Raw genomic sequence first — 16,712 nt, 5'->3', positions numbered from 1 at the left:
ACCCCAACCTCCTGCCCCAGCCATGATCCCTCTCCCACCCTCTGAACCCTTCGATCCCAGCCCGGAGCACCTTCCTACACCCCAAACCCCTCAGCCCCAGCCCAGAGCCCACACGCTCAGCTGGATCCCTCACCCCCCCTGCACCCCTCTCCCCCGCCCCAGCCCAGAGACCCCTCCCACACCCTGAACTCCTCATTTCTGGCCCCACTCCAGAGCCCACACCCCCAACCAGACCCCTCACTCCCTCCTGCACACCAACCCCAATTTTGTGAGCATTCATGGCCCACCATACAATTTCTATTCCCAGACGTGGTCCTCGAGCCAAAAAGTTTGCCCACCCCTGCACTAGGAGCATAACCAGCAGATATGAAGACAAAGATCCAAAGAACTCACAGTCTAACCTGCCATCGTACAGAACAAGGTGGGAAGGGGATATGATCAGCAGTGAGATTCAAGGGTGAAGTAAAGCGCACGTCTTCCTACTTCCATAATTGCATGTGTGTACATAGAAATATCTTTTTCAGTTGACTGAGAAAGGCTAGTCATAGAACAATTTCACTGTAGGCAGAAGGTTTGCTAGAAAGGAAACACCACTTTGCTCATTACAAGACAATGAAACAACTGTGCACTTTCAATCCACAGGACTGTAACCTAGAGTAGCCCTTTTTGTGAGTAGGAGAGGCCAAGTGTAGTCATTGTGCCAGTGGGGTCAAAAATATTAGTAAACTATGTTGTAAGATCGCTTTGAGTGAAAAACAATCTGCTTCCAACACTCATCTTCATACTATCATATATCGTCATCTTGAATTGCATCAAAATATAACGCTACGGTAATGTATCACTGGCTACAATAAAATATGATAAAGCATCAATATATCATCTGGTCCTATTGATCCATTTGCATGCTGCAATGCTATTTCATCATATTGTGTCAACATATAGTGATGCCGTGTCACATGATTCATGGGCCTTTGTCATGCCAAAAACATAGATAATCCCAGAAAATTATGCCAATTTACTAAGTGGTTGCTGAGTTAGAAATCCACTGATAGAGTATTAGATAGAGGGATGGGTTTTGGCATGTGTATCACTATCCTCTACTGGATGGAATTAGAACTTCTCAACTGTGTGTAATAAACCTGTTACTACAAAGAATTAATGGAGATTTTCCATTAGCCCAAGTGATATGGGCCTGTACTTTTGGATCAGGAACCAGCTGGAATTTACCCTTGTGTTAGAAAAAGTGTAGAAAGTCAGTGTTGGAAGCACAGTGATAAGTAGGGAGACCCAGATCTGCAAAGATACTTAGACACCTGAGTCCAAATTTTAGACTTAGACTTTGCCCACCTTATAACTGTGAAGATGCTGTAATAAAAAGTAACTATTGAAATGGTTTGCTATTGTGTACTTAACAGTTTAAAATACTTAATTTAAAAAAATTGTTTGCTTTGTATTATACAATGTATTTGCAGAAGGCTCCTAGCAGTGCATTTTCACTGGAAGACTCTACATGTGTAAGCTCCAAAGGGTCAGACCTCAAGTTAATAAATATATATTTCCGGAAAACAAGCCCTATATTTAAAGGTGTAACAAATCCACGACAGCTCTGATGAGGTTAAAAGCTGTCATCATCCAATGGATGGTTGATGGGCCATATTTGTGATGAGTGTGGTTGGTTTTAGCTCCTCTATTCCAAACTCATCACTGTGCTTTGCACTAATTGGAAGACTCAGTAGAGGTCAAAACCTGCCGGCACCATGGAGACTGAACTACATTGAACCAAGATGCATTCCAATCATGTTCCCTGCATGGGGGTTCCACTCCGGTGAAAAACACTGCTGCAGCTCAGCTACCTCAGACTTCACATCTGGAGATTGCAGTGGCATTAGAACCACCTGTATCAGGTGCACAGCTGGGAAACGACATTGCACCTAATAAAGTAGCTACACTGTATTATACACAGGACTGTCCTGACATACCCTCTTTCTGTGCAATGGACTCTTGGACGGCTGCCTAAGGACTCTACGCCTTTAAAAGCTCTTGTAGCCAACAATCACGTGGTGCTGTTAGACTCCTCCACCCCTGCTCCTTCTTTGCGGCTCTGTAGTCCCCTGACAAGGGTGGCAACGTTGGTCAACTAGGCTAACGGCTGCGAAGAAAACTACAAATCCCATCGAAAGCTGCGAAACGAGATGACATAACCGACCGCTCCCGGCTGGGCCGCGCAATGCACGCCGGGCGTTGTAGTCCCATCCCCTCCTGCCGATAGGATGCGGTGCCGAAGTGGCCGCGGATTACGACTGCATTTCCCGGTGTGCTGCGCGGCGCGGGTTCTCGTCAGCGCAAGGGGGAGCCCCCCGACGTAAAGGGGGATCACTTTCCCCTTGTGTCCGCCATATTGGACGGTAACTCTGGTCAGCGGCGCTGGGGCCAAGGGAGTCCCCGTTACAGTGACAGTTCGTGCACCCCTGCTCCGCGGTGCCCGGGGCGGCCTGTGCCCCGGCCTTTCCCGCTCCCCCTGCCGGGCGCTGACGGCGGCTCCGACCTCCTCGCTGCCCCCTCGCTGCCCGGGTGTCAGACACGATGAGTCCGGCCGACGCCAAGCGAGGAGCCAAGCGCCGAAAGAACAAGCGGGGCGGCGGCCTCGGCAGTACCGGCGGCCCCGGACCCAGCGGCGGCGGCGGCGGGGCGGGAGGCCTGAGCAAGAGCGGGGCCGCCTCGGCATCGGCCGCCCTGCGGGCTCCAGCCCAGGCGGTGGCTGCCACGCCGAGCGTGGTGGGCGGCCTGCTGACAGCGCCGGCAACGGCCCCCGGCAACGGAGCCCTGAGCGGCGGCGCTGGAGGGGCTGGGGCGGGACATGGCGAGGTGAGGGGGGGGGGGCGCGCGCTGCGTGGGGAGGCCTGGCCGCACCCACCCCCTCTCCGGGTGCAGGGGCCGCCGCCCCGGGGGAGGGCGGGAGCCTATAGCGGGGTGCGCTCTGCGGCCGCGGTGGCAGGCGTCCCGCTGCAGCGGAGCCCGCCCGCCCGCGGGAGGAAGCCTGGGGGAGCTGGGCAGTCATCCGCGGTGACGGGGAGAGCCCCCTTTGGCCCGTTCGCAGCCCCCCCAGCAGCAGGGAGGCCCGGGGTGTTGCCTGCCCTCCCCCGCAGCCTTGCAGCGGGGATGCAGGGCTGGGCACTGTCCTTTTCCCCCCACCCCAGCGGGGCAGGGCGCTGCAGTCGGATCCGGGCAGCGTGGTGATGGGGAGTCTCGGGGAGCATCCCCTGCCAGGCATCCCATCTTTCTGCGCCCCCAGGCCTTGTGCTGAAGCTTGTGGGAGGAGGAGCAGAGAAGAGGTTTGAGGCGTTGCTACCTAGGGCACATGCTGTCTCCTTAAAGTGAAGTTCCCTTTTCTCCGAAAATATTTTCATTGAAAAGTTGCATGTTCGTTACTAGTGGGTTTGCAGGCTTGCCTGTTGAGCTGTTGAAACCATTTGGGCATGTTTGCTCAGTTTTACTCGTTGCACTTTAGTGAGGTTTATGGCAAGCATCTCATATTGTGCAGTGGCACCTGTCTTGGGTGACTGACCCACGGTCAAGCAAAAATCAGTTACGGTATTGATTTTTTTTGGAGAGATACTCTGTTGTCATAACTAATGAGACAGCAACTAAGGTTGATCCTTTTTTCCCCACTTTTTCTTTAAACGTTGAACAGATTTTTGTTGAAAAGTGCAGTAAGGTTAGATTTAGGTGCCCCACTTGCAGGGGGGTTGCCTGTTGGTAGTGTCCTTACTTGCAAGTTTCAGCGTATACCTCATTTGGCACCTTCATTTTCCTTCTCCATAATGAAATTGTCAGATACATGGGGGAAGAAAGAAGAAATGGTTTTTGTGGTGTGAGAGGGATCCAGAGTACTTGATGATGTAACCAGCTGGATTTTAGTTCTGTGTGTGGTCTTATCTCCTGTTTGTTTTGCTAGGGCAATGAGAATTCATCAATGATAAATATAAACTTGTTTTATTTATAAATACAGTAACCTGGCCCTCCCTCCTCAAAACCCCCCACCCAGCAACAGCTGCAATTTAGTTATGACAACTATGAAGCTATCATGCTAATACAGTATTTATGTCAAACATAATTTCCATTTGGGACAATAGGCGCTAACATAACTTGTTGGTCTCTAAGGTGCCACAGGTACTCCTTTTCTTTTAACATAACTTGTGAATATCTAGAAGAGGTATGGATTTTACTGCTACATTGAGAGGAGGCTGTCAAACTCTACTGTTATCCCAGAAAATATCTAGTGAGAGGCTGAAGTTCAAGTTAAAAATCTGTATAACACTTTATTAGAAAGCAGATGCTTCAGGGGCAGGGTCAGCCTATTACAATGTCTAGCGCAGTGGCTCCCCAATGTTGGTTGATCCCTAAGCACTGTGGTAATACATGTGATTGACATGCCAGGGAAAAATGGAGCGAGCATACTACACAATATGGTAGGTTGAAGTGATTCAACCAGTGAAGGGGCTTACTGTCCCTGATAACTTGGGTTGTCTATAGATTGTGTGTCTGCGATAAGCAGAGTCCAGAAAAATATTCTGCGAGTGGCTTTCTTAAGATCTCTTGCAAAAGCTCATCCAGGAGGACAGAATGGGCTGGTTATCCTTCCACTTAAGCGCTGCTTTTAGATTTAGTAGTTGTCATTTATGTGTCTCACTTCTAAGATAGACCACCATCTCTTTGAAATTTATACAGTATTTAAACTTTAAGTAATTGTGAAAACGCTTTCAGATGTTACTGTATGCCCTTGTTCATAGTAGAGAACTTAAAATAATTTTTCTGCCCTTAAATGGGAGAGAGTACTGTATTATACAAGTCACTATTTTGTCAGTCAGTTCCACATATAACAAATTTATTTTACTTCTTTTGCTTATACTTTTAAATATACTCACAGGTTATCAACTGTTTCCATGTTTTCACAACATTTGATGAACAGTATGTTACTAATTATTCTGCAAGCTGGTTGGCAAATATCAATTGGACCAGCTAGTTAAGTTGGAAGTAAATTAATGAGACTGGATTTATATATACAAGGTAGCAAACATTACAATTGGTTTTATAATGGGAACAAACAGATAATCCACTATGCCATGTTACTGAAAACCACATATACTTAATATTACATTTGAACACTGATAGATGTGGATTGGCTCACTTGCCTCATGTCATATACACTGATATTTTTCTTGACACGCTAAATATTTTTTGATTGTGGTAATGCAACAAAATTGCCAATACTTTGTCATTTAATGCCACAGTTGTTTCAAGCATATAAGCTAAAATAACTTGTCATTTTCTAAATGTTGCTTGTGCTCCAGAATGTAATACTCTAAATAGTTAACCACTCTGAAACTGAAGAGTACAGGATCAAGACAAGATTTGTGATCTTCATTCACTGGGGTGATGGCTTACCATGTGTTGCTTTCCTTCTCCACACAACCCAGAAGCTCTATTACCTTTCACGAATGACCTGTACAAATCAGTTGCATTATTTATGTTGGCTGCATGAAATGAAAATGGCATGCTAGTATCTCTACAGTAGTAACCAGATTTGCATTACTTTCATCTTGTACAAAATGTTGCTGAGTGTCTGTGAGGTGGTATGAAAAATCAAAAGCCATTGTTCTAAATCATAAACTTTAATGGCTTCTGATCGCTCATAATATATATTATAAAATCCTGTTACTGTTGACAGCTTAGCTGAGCTGCACCCCAGAATATAATGTAGTCAAGTTGCTAGCCCACTAATACTGCTCTAACAAATTTATTTGAGCATAAGCTTTTGTGAGCTACAGCTCACTTCATCGGATGCATTCAGTGGAAAATACAGTGGGGAGATTTACATACACAGAGAACACGAAACAATGGGTGATACCATACAAACTGTAAGGAGAGCGATCACTTAAGATGAGCTATTACCAGAAGGAGAGCGGGGCCACAGTTGGGAACGGGCTTTGTTGCAAGGATAGGTTCCTGGGTTAGTGGCTTTGTTGTGTGGTGTGTGTGTGTGTGTGTGTGGTTGCTGGTGAGTATTTGCTTCAGGTTGGGAGGCTGTCTGTAAGCAAGGACTGGCCTGTCTCCCAAGATCTGTGAGAGGGATGGGTCGTCCTTCAGGATAGGTTGTAGATCCTTGATGATGCACTGGAGAGATTTTAGTTGGGGGCTGAAGGTGATGCCTATCCTTGCAACAAAGCCCGTTGCCAACTGTGTTCACATCTCTATTCAGGGGACACCATCATAGGGCCTAATCACATCAGCCACACTATCAGAGGCTCGTTCACCTGCGCATCTACCAATGTGATATATGCCATCATGTGCTAGCAATGTCCCTCTGCCATGTACATTGGCCAAACTGGACAGTCTCTACGTAAAAGAATAAATGGACACAAATCAGAGGGCAAGAATTATAACATTCAAAAACCAGTCAGAGAACACTTCAGTCTCTCCGGTCACTCGATTACAGACCTAAGAGTGGCAACTCTTAAACAAAAAAAACTTCAGAAACAGACTCCAGCGAGAGACTGCTGAATTGGAATTAATTTACAAACTGGATACAATTAACTTAGGCTTGAATAGAGACTGGGAGTGGATGGGTCATTACACAAAGTAAAACTATTTCCCCATGTTTATTTCCCCCCTCCCCCCACCGTTCCTCAGACGTTCTTGTCAACTGCTGGAAATGGCCCACCTTGATTATCACTACAAAAGGTTTTCTTCCCCCCCCCCCCCCCCCGCCCCGCTCTCCTGCTGGTAATAGCTCATCTTAAGTGATCACTCTCCTTACAGTGTGTATGATAACACCCATTGTTTCATGTTCTCTGTGTATATAAATCTCCCCCCTGTATTTTCCACAGCATGCATCCGATGAGGTGAGCTGTAGCTCACAAAAGCTTATGCTCAAATAAATTTTTTAGTTTCTAAGGTGCCACAAGTACTCCTTTTCTTTTTGTGAATACAGACTAACACGGCTGCTACTCTGAAACCTGTAATACTGCTCTGTGTCAGTTGTGTCCCCCTCGTATTGGAAAGACCATTTTTATGTTGCTGAACTATGGTGCCGCCTCCCTTTAGAATTCTATTAGCGTAAACTCCCTTTAGAACACATCATTAGTTTTAACCTACACTTGAGAAATTTTTTTTTAAGGAATGACATCTTGTATCCTACATATTTGTTATGTGCAAATCAGTTGCTAATTATCTGGTGATATATTGATTAAGAAGTTTTATAAGCAAAGTTGGATTGAGTTTTAAAATGCATAAAATTGTATACTTCCAATTAAAAAGCGCTTTTCTTAATTTTCAAATGCTAGCGAGGATTTTCACAGCTAATGAACATCATAATTAAATTGAGATTTTTATGGTTCTTAGCCTAAGATTCTCATTTCCCTGAGTTTCTGCATTAAATATGCTAAATCTTGTCCTGTGATGCAATCAAGCAATCCTTTAAAAAAAAAAAAAAAAATCAAATCATATTGGAGGTTACTCTTTTGGCTCTATGTACACACTTGAAAACCTCAGAATTCCTGTCTTCCAAATAATATTCTGCAAGTGTTCTACAGAAACTAAAGATGCTTTGCTTGGTGTACCTCGAGTAAGGAAACTTGTTGGTGACACTAGTTTAACTGGAATTGGAAGCTACACAATTTAGGCTTGTGGGGTGGGATCATAAGATTTTACATATATCTTTGTAATGATAAAATATGGCTACTGGGGATAGTGTTGTGGGATGGAGAATCAAGTGTCACATTAAAAATAGAATAATTTATTATCTGAAGTTTGAGCATATAGACCAGACATTTTTAAATTAAATATCTCATTTATCAGTGAAAAGAAAAGTGAGCGTTTTTTAAAAAAAATGTGATTATACTGTGTTCTGTGATGATGAAATATTAAGATTTGGATTAATGGTTGGAATTTTGATTGAATCTGTGGGATATATTTGGAGTTGCTTTTTATTGGTCACTGCACAGTACTGGATTTTGTGGTGCAGAAACAAGTTGTAAAGTTGGCTTTGTGTGAAAACTTGCCAAGGTAGTTGGGTGTGAAGAACTGCTTGTCTATGACTGATCTATTCCAGTAGACCTTACTACAGGTCTGAGTGAATTTGTGTGCTTTAACTAGAATGAATAATTTAGTAAGCCAAAGAGGGGAGAAATTGCTATCTATCTTAGAAATATTGTCTGTAGATAATGTGTACTAATATGATCAATCTTTGTACAATTAAAAACCTTCTGACACAGACTAAATTAAAATATTTTTACCAAAACTCTGATAGATGTACTCCATTTACCTTTCTCTCACTATCAAAGGTATTGATGGATCCCTCTCTAGAATCCCTCCTCTGATTTGATTCATTCAGCAACGGCAATCCAGTGGCCATGACATAGTTACTTTCATGGTAGCGATATTGCATGCATTGGATTGTGGCATTACTGAATGATTCAAACAGGCAGAGGAAACTGATTACAGAAGAGGCAGTTCCTATTCTTATTGAAATCTAAATTTTAGCTAATGCTTTTCCTTTTGTTCTGTCACTTTTTTTTCTTTTTTGTGTAAGGGTATATGTTATTTTTGACCAACTTTATCTAGTGTAAAGTAGACACTTTCCTATTAAAACATAAATATATTGGGTATTGAGACACTTCTGTAGCAGTTCACTTGTGCACTTAACTGCAGGCACTACATTTTTATTTTGTTATTTAAATGCAGACTGTCCCTGCCCTAAAGATCTTAGTCTGATAATAGTAGATACATTAAACAGAATGGAATCATTAGGGTGGGTTTTTATAGCTTACATAGTTAAATAGACTTGTGAAGTTAGAAACAAAATCCACTGTAGTTTAAATTATTTTTAACTCTCTGATCACTTAAAATTTCAAAACAAGCTTAATGTCCCCTTTATACTGACATAAGAATGGCCATACTGGGTCAGACCAAAGGTCCTTCTAGCCCAGTATCTTGTCTTCCAACAGTGGTCAATGCCAGGTGCCACAGAGGGAATGAACAGAACAGGTAATCATCAAGTGATCCATTCCCTGTCGGTCATTCCCAGCTTCTGGCAAAAAGTAGCTTTTGCTTTATTTGTTCCTTGGGCTAATTGAGATACCCTTTTATCAGATAAATCTGAGACGTGGGAAGAGTATGTATGTATGAATGATGTTGATGGATATCAAATCCAGGTCTGTTATACATGTGTTAATGTGAGCAGATATCAAAAGTAATCAGACTTGAACTGCTACATTAAACATCCAAACAGCTTGTCTAGAACAAATATTAATATGGTTGAAGTTTCACGTGCGTCAGATTCTGTCTTAGCTATACCATCAAATATTTCATATAACTAAGGTATCCTATGGCTTGAAACATAGTCAGAAGGTACATTTGTCTTGCCTTGTTGGACATCAACATTTTGAGAGAGAACTTAAAAATCTAATTTTAGCTACCTTCAGATACAATGCAGCTGCCCCCAAAACTCCATTGTTTGCAAAAACTTAAATCCTGTTGTAGTCACTACATAATGATTAGATTCAAATTCACATGAAAAAATAGTTTCTGAAATTGAATGGGTGCAGATAGAGAGCAAGGTAAGGTATTATCCAACTCTCAGTCTAATCACAGTATAAACTAATAAGGTTGAATTTTGAACTTTTATTTTTGTGTTTTTTTGGGGGTTTTTTTGGTTTTTTTTTTTTTTTTTTGTTAATGCACACTTTTACCTTTCCTTTGGTAACTTGGAGGAGGAATTGGGCCCCCTTATCTTTTCAATCTACAAGTAGAAGCAACCCATAGCAGTTTACGAGGAAAATGTTGGGTCCCTAAGGTAGGGGTTCTCAAACTTCATTGCACCGCAACACCCTTCTGACAACAAAAGTTACTACACGACCCCAGGAGTAGGGACCGAAGCCTGAGCTAATTTGATTAATTCTGAAGATAATTTTTAGAGAAATGGCTAAAAAGTTTGTTTCGACCTCATTAGAAAGACTGAAATGTAACAAAATGGGCATTTTCAACACTATCGTGAGGCCCAGTTCAAAACAGAACACTAGTGCTATTTTTTTTTAAAAAAAATTGGTCCCTAAATTAGTGGTCAGTCTAAAGTAATATTTGTATCAGTAATGACTGATACATAAAATTCAAAACATTATATCTTGTTTGCTCTAAATATTTAACCGATTTGGACTCAGAATTAGTATATTGGTCAAATATATATGTAACAGGACTGTTGGTCCTGTACTGAAACTTAGTGTGTTCTTTTTTGGTTGAAGAGAAATCAGGATCCTGAGATCCACAGTGCCCAGGGCAAATGGGAAGAGGCCAATGCTCCAAGTCAGCAAGATTGACAGGCAGGCAGGCCAATGGGGGAGTCGAGCCCGGGACCCATCCCCCATGTGAGCTGGGACTACCAGTGGCAAAGTAGAGCAGAGCTAAGGAGAGTTAAGCAGCCAGAGTTGAGCTGGGGGTAAAGCAGCAACAGTAGCACTGAGCCAGAGAGGCGGAGCTGGAGCAGCACAGATCAGTTGCTCCGATGGTGAGCCAGGGTTGAGCTACAGCAGGGAGATGCAGGGCCAGAGCAGGGGAGCAGATGCCAGCTATGCCACAAGTAACACTGGAGTCGAGCACGGTGAGGGGCAGGAGAAAGCGTGGCGGGGCCTTTGTCAGAGAGGGCTGAGCAGAGGGAGACTTGTCAGACATGAGGGCCTTACAGACTGGACTGGGGGAGGGGACATGAAACTGACAGGAGGGCTAATACTGGGGAGAAGGGTCCTGCCACCTGGAGCCTGAGGGCATGCGGCCACCACCAGAGCCAGTGCCAGGTTTACAATGGCACTGGGACCACACTCAAAAGGGGTCCCAGTGGGTCAACAGTGTGTCATGTGAGCCAACAGTGTGCTCTTATTGCAAAGAAGGCAAACGGCATTTTGGGGTGTAAAAGTAGGAGCATTGCCAGCAGATTGAGAGACCTCTATTTGGCATTGGTGAGGCCTCATCTAGAGTACTGTGTCCAGTTTTGGGCCCCACACTACAAGAAGGATGTAGAAAAATTGGAAAGCATCCAGCGGAGGACAACAAAAATGATTAGGGGGCTGGAGCATGTGATTTATGAGGAGAGGCTGAGGGAACTGGGATTATTTAGCCTGCAGAAGAGAAAAATGAGGGGGGATTTGATAGCTGCTTTCAGTTACCTGAAAGGGGGTTCCAAAGAGGATGGGTCTAGACTGTTTTCAGTGGTAGCAGATGACAGAAAAAGGAGTAATGGTCTCAAGCTGCAGTGGGGGAGGTTTAGGTTGGATATTAGGAAAAACGTTTTCACTAGGAGGGTGGTGAAGCACTGGAATGGGTTACCTAGGCAGTGGTGGAATCTCCTTCCTTAGAGGTTTTTAAGGTCAGGCTTGACAAAGCCCTGGTTGGGATGATTTAGTTGGGGATTGGTCTTTCATCCACTTATCCAAAAAGTGTATTCATAGCATCTTTGTAAGACATGTAGCATGCATTTGTTTTTGTTTTAAAGTGGAGAATGATAATTCTGGGTCCACTTTAAAACTAAAATTCCATTGATGCTATCTTTTTTAAAATTTTGAAATAAAAGAAGTTTGCTAACTTAGTTCACTCCTTGTAAAAGCCTACAATTTTACTCTATTTTTCTGAAGTAAAGTTATGATAGTACAGTCATGGGCACTTCCATGAAATCTCATTGTTGCTAAAAATCTTTTTCCTGAAGCCAGTGAAATAAGATGGGGAGGGAGTATAGATGAAGAAGTAACATGGAGTATGATTGAACTTAAAGAAATGTCTTCAAGTGCAATATTCTGCACAATAGAGGTCCTTTAATATATAATGATCCATTGAACTGAACTGTGATATTTGTAAAACAGTTACTTTTAAAGTACTTCAGAATAGTAAATAACAAAACAAACATTTGTTAGATAATTCTATTCATTCACAAAGTACGAAATTCATAGTATTTCAGAACTGAGATCTTTGTTCTTCATTACATTTCAGATCCCTTAGGAGGGAAGGAAGGGGCATTACTCGTCTAAATTATTGAAATGTTAAATAAATAACTTGTTGCTTGCGTCACAGGGTGTCAGTTTTGTTCACTTTCATTTTTAGAATTAATAACCATTATTTTTCACTGGAGGTTAGTACTGAAATTCATATTCTTCTAAGAAGTGTACCTGATTTAGAAGGATGAAGTAAACTGTTCATTACAAATACTTTAAGCTGACTTATCTGAACAGCCCTTGTCTACAGAAAGTGGAAATTTTGTCTCTTTCCGCTAGATTAACGAGATCTAATGGCCAGAACAGCAGAAGCTAGAGAAAGTCACAGTAAAAATAAGTTTCAGGTTTTTTTAAAAGTGAGGATAATAACCATTAGTATAAAGTTTTCCTGGGTCATCACTTCTGCAGAATCAGTGTTTTTTTTTTTTTGTATGTGTACACACACACACGCGCACACTCACATATAGCAGCATGGGATGTTAAAACTAAATCTATTATATATACATATTAAATACACATACCCTTAATACTGTATGATTGCTAGATGTGACTAGAATGTAAATGGATCCAATCCTGGTCTGCCAGAGTTTGCAGACAGATGGCTCTAGTGCTGCGGTAGCTGGCGGTAGCTTTCCAAGCTATAACAGACTGAGAACTGACACGATGGTTTTCACTGCTTCTCTTGAAAACCCTGGTGGCTGCCTTTAAATTAGTTTAAGTCAGCTCACATTTTTGGGAAATCTGTAAGCAACAGCAGATGCAAGCACACTGAAACTGTTCACTGGAAAGCATAACTCATGAACAGGTTGGGGAAAGGATTGAATGTTGGGTACATCACTCCATGGCATTCATAAGTGGGTTGTGGAGCGGGGGTATTGTAGCAGAAACCCCACTCACAGTTGCAATACATGCGAGACTTCACAGAGGGGGGAACATAGAATGCTCTTGTGTTCTGGCAACCTGGGGTAGTGGGAGGGGCTTCAAAGGCAAGATGGAGCCACTGATCAGGCTCCAGGGACAGCACCCTGGCAGGAATTGAATTGTAACAGAGTCTCTTTTCCCAGCAGCTGATTGCTTTCCTCTGGATAAATGGGGCAGGGGCAGAGGTTACATCTTCTGTATATTATGTTTGATTTAGTCCCGAAGCTGTTAGGAGTCCGGTAAAATTTCCACGCCCCATCTGAGGGGCTGTGTAGGTGATTCAGTATGGGGATGGAATGGGCAGGTGAGGAAGGAGTGATGGACTAAATTGAAGAGACTCTGGGGGCAGACTAAATCGGCTTTGTACCTTGATGTAGCGAAAGAGATAATAGGAGAGGGGGATGAGAATGAAAAGAGGAAACACTAACAAACCAGGAAAAGATGGATAATAATCAGAGATGATAAAGAGAGTTGATGAAACCAGGAAGGGAAAGAATCTAAACAAAAGTAAAGTTGTTGTGTTTTTTTAAATCTATATTGAAATGTGACTGACAGTATTATACAGTTAAATACTTGATTCCTTTATTACTGGGGATATGGTCTGAGGGACAAGGTGCATGTGTCATGGCATTACAGGTATTTTTTTTTTTTACCTTGGCTAGTAAGATTAACCTTTGGGTTCATAGGTGTTAAATGTTTTAAACCCTGTTATTATCTACCTCTCAGTGCCTCTGTATTATAACTAATCATAGCCGTTTACTTGGTAAAACTAATACAGATCCAAAATGGGTGGAGGGAGTCTATTATATCATAGTCTCTGAAGAATTTTCTTTTAGTGTGAATTATCAGTTTTCATAATCTGTGCATTTCATTATTGGGATTTAGCATTCCATTACAAATAACTATTTTTTTTATTTATTTGAAAATATTCAGTGTTAATGTGACATTCTGCAAAGTGTTCTGAGTCTACATTGACTTATGTTCCATGTAAAACCTCATCCTGTCAGAATGCATCTATGGCAGCACAGTGCAAATGAGAAGAGGTGGCATTGCCAGCTTTGGAATGCATACTGTCCTCAACCACTTGTTATCTTTGATGCTTTTTTGAGGCGAGAAAACTGGTGTCAAGTAGCTTTATGCTGAGGTGGTTTCTGAGCCAATAAATAAACGATAGTTGTGAACTTTCACTTCTCTTGCACATCAAGAACTAAGTGTTATTGCACTTAAATGGGGCACTAGTTTTTAGTTGAAAATTAGATCTGCTTCATTTCCTACTTTAACCAGAATGCGGAAGTGGTAATTTTAACTCCCAAAGGTAAGCACATAAAAAGCTCTTAGGATGGTGCTAGAATCATACGTTGTGTGAAAACATATACAAACTATAATTTTTCTCCAGTTTTTAATTATCTTGATCCAGAAAATTAAGTGTGGATAGCCCCCCATGATTGATGATCCCTCTTTAGCATTTTTTGTGCCTTTTATGGCTGTTTAAGGCAAAATATGGAAACACAATTTTGGCACAGTAGTGTAGGTATTTAAATATTAAATTGAACAATTTACATGACTCAAACGTTTTATAGCTGGGGTTAGAAAGATGTATGAAGTTTTGTGATTTTAATTAGAATGCTACCGTTGAGTGTGAATTTCTGGACTTCTGTCACTGATAGAAAATCGTTATACTGAATTTTCTTTAAGAATGTATTAACATCATGGCATGTGTACATGTATGGTACATACTGTTCTGTATGTATTCATGTAAATTTTTATTTTTGGGGTAGGAAATCACTTAAATAAAATACATCATTTGAGTTCTTATTAAGCAAAGGTTATGAAATGGCTACCTAAATCTACTGTAGTTCCTTGCTAGTCTTGCTCATTTGGTTTCATTTGTAGTATTTAGCAGCCTTTGGAAACGGAATACTTGCTTTATACAACATCCATCTTGCCACCAGCTTTTTAACCATGTCTGGACTACCATACTGCTTTATCAGCCTTTAGTGTTTATAACTTGTATGAAGTTCTCAACCAAGTGATTGCTTAGCTTTTCTGAATTGAACTACTCCAGGCTGTTGATCCTCAATAAGCTGCTGCCACAGCAGGTGATAAGTTAATGGTTTTGTTTGGGGTTCGTTATAAGTGCTCCATGACCTTGTTGTGAGATAGCAGTGACTTATGTAGATATAGGTAAATTGCTGCAGAAGAAAGATGTCTTATGGTGGAAGCACAAGTCGTCTTCAGTTTGACTTACTGTTATATAAATCAATTTTGAAGTTTTATTATGTGGATGTGTGGAGATAAAGGACTTCTTCGCTCCTGAATGGGTGATGGGATGGGTCACTTGATTACCTGTTCTGTTCATTCCCTAGGGGGCATCTGGCATTGGCCACTGTCGGAAGACAGGATACTGGGCTAGATGGACCTTTGGTCTGACCTAGTATGGTCGTTCTTATGTTCTTAGAAGCATAGGTGCTGACTCCTGGGGTGTTCTGGGGCTGGAGCACCTGTGGGGAAAATTTAGTGAACGCTCTGCACCCACTGGCAGCTAATCTCCCCTTCGCTGCCACCATCTCCTCCCCTGAGTGCGCTCTGTCCCCTCTCCTTCGCTTACCTCCTAGTGCTTCTTGCTCGGCTGCCACCAGACAGCTGTTTGGCAGCTCTGGGATGGGACGGCGGGGGGAGAAGAAGGAAACATGGTGCGCTCAGGGGAGGAGGCGGGGCCAGGTTGGGGATTTGGGGAAGGAGTTGGAATAGGGGCAGGGAGGGGGCAGAGTTGGAGCAAGGACTTTGGGGAAGGGATTGGAATGGGGGCGGGGCAGGGCTTTATGGAAGGGGTGGAGTCCGGGCGGGGCTGGGGGCAGATGGGGTTGAGCACCAACTGGCGGGAGCAGAAGGTGGCATCTATGCTTAGAAGATGCATTCTCTCTTGTTGCTGTGGTTGTATGTATGGTTGTCTTTATTCTGTGTTCTCCTCTCTCCTGGGCTGTTATGCAGGTTTATCTCCATTACCCTATCCCTTTCCCTAATTTCAGTTTGAGGAGTCCTCTTAGTGAAATAGCATTAGTGTCTTCCTTTGCTTCTGCTCATAACTATTCCAAGCAATAGTAGAGGAAAACAGACTGATTTTTGTCAGTTTCATTGTTATCCACAGGGTTTTGAATAGCTGTAGTGAAAATGAACCTACTGATTATTACCGTACTGATACTCGGAACTTTCCCAAGTTATATTAGAGGCACTGCAGACTTAGGAAGACAAAAATACATCAAATATACTTAGCTTTCCAAATGTGAACCATCAGCACAATCACAAGAGTTGGAAATTTTTAAAAAATAAAAACTTAGATTCTGCAGAAGTTGATGATGCTCTCAAGGAGACCGTATCACTTTCTTTGGGGTAGAGAGGGTTTTTTCAAACCATGAATTTTGATTCTGTGTTGAGAACTGGCTACCATACTTCTTTCAAGTTCATGACTACAGAATATTGTAAACATTCTGTGGTGCAACTGTTATACTTCTTTCTTCCCCCACCCCCAGGTAACTTAGTCCCAAAAGAATAGGTAACATAAACAAAGATGAGTTATCTATTGTATTACATATTTATATTTTGGGGGACACTGTTTCATTGGTGGCATAGTTTAGAGTTTTGTGATCCACTGAGATGATAAACAGCAATATTCAAGCATTTCAAAATTCTAACCTTTTACTTTAGTGACAACTATGGAATAGGTATTTGGGTCTCTTCCTAAAAATCTCTTCCATC

General features: G+C 42.4%; 1 protein-coding gene across 3 annotated transcripts in view; it reads left to right on the top strand.

Annotated features, from left to right (window-relative positions):
- The first annotated feature begins 2,358 nt into the window (after positions 1-2,358).
- FAM193A (family with sequence similarity 193 member A) overlaps positions 2,359-16,712 on the top strand; it is a 96,935-nt gene continuing 82,581 nt past the window's right edge. For all 3 annotated transcript variants that reach the window (XM_038399441.2, XM_038399439.2, XM_038399438.2), the window contains exon 1: positions 2,359-2,865. In XM_038399441.2, coding sequence (XP_038255369.1) covers positions 2,584-2,865 — 282 coding nt within the window. In that variant the 5' untranslated portion in view covers positions 2,359-2,583. The remainder of the gene's footprint in view (positions 2,866-16,712) is intronic.

This window comes from Dermochelys coriacea, chromosome 4 (assembly GCF_009764565.3).
Source record: "Dermochelys coriacea isolate rDerCor1 chromosome 4, rDerCor1.pri.v4, whole genome shotgun sequence".
Lineage (NCBI taxonomy): Eukaryota > Metazoa > Chordata > Testudines > Dermochelyidae > Dermochelys > Dermochelys coriacea.
The sequence above is the reverse complement of the archived record's forward strand: the minus strand, read 5'-3'. Positions and strand labels throughout refer to the sequence as shown.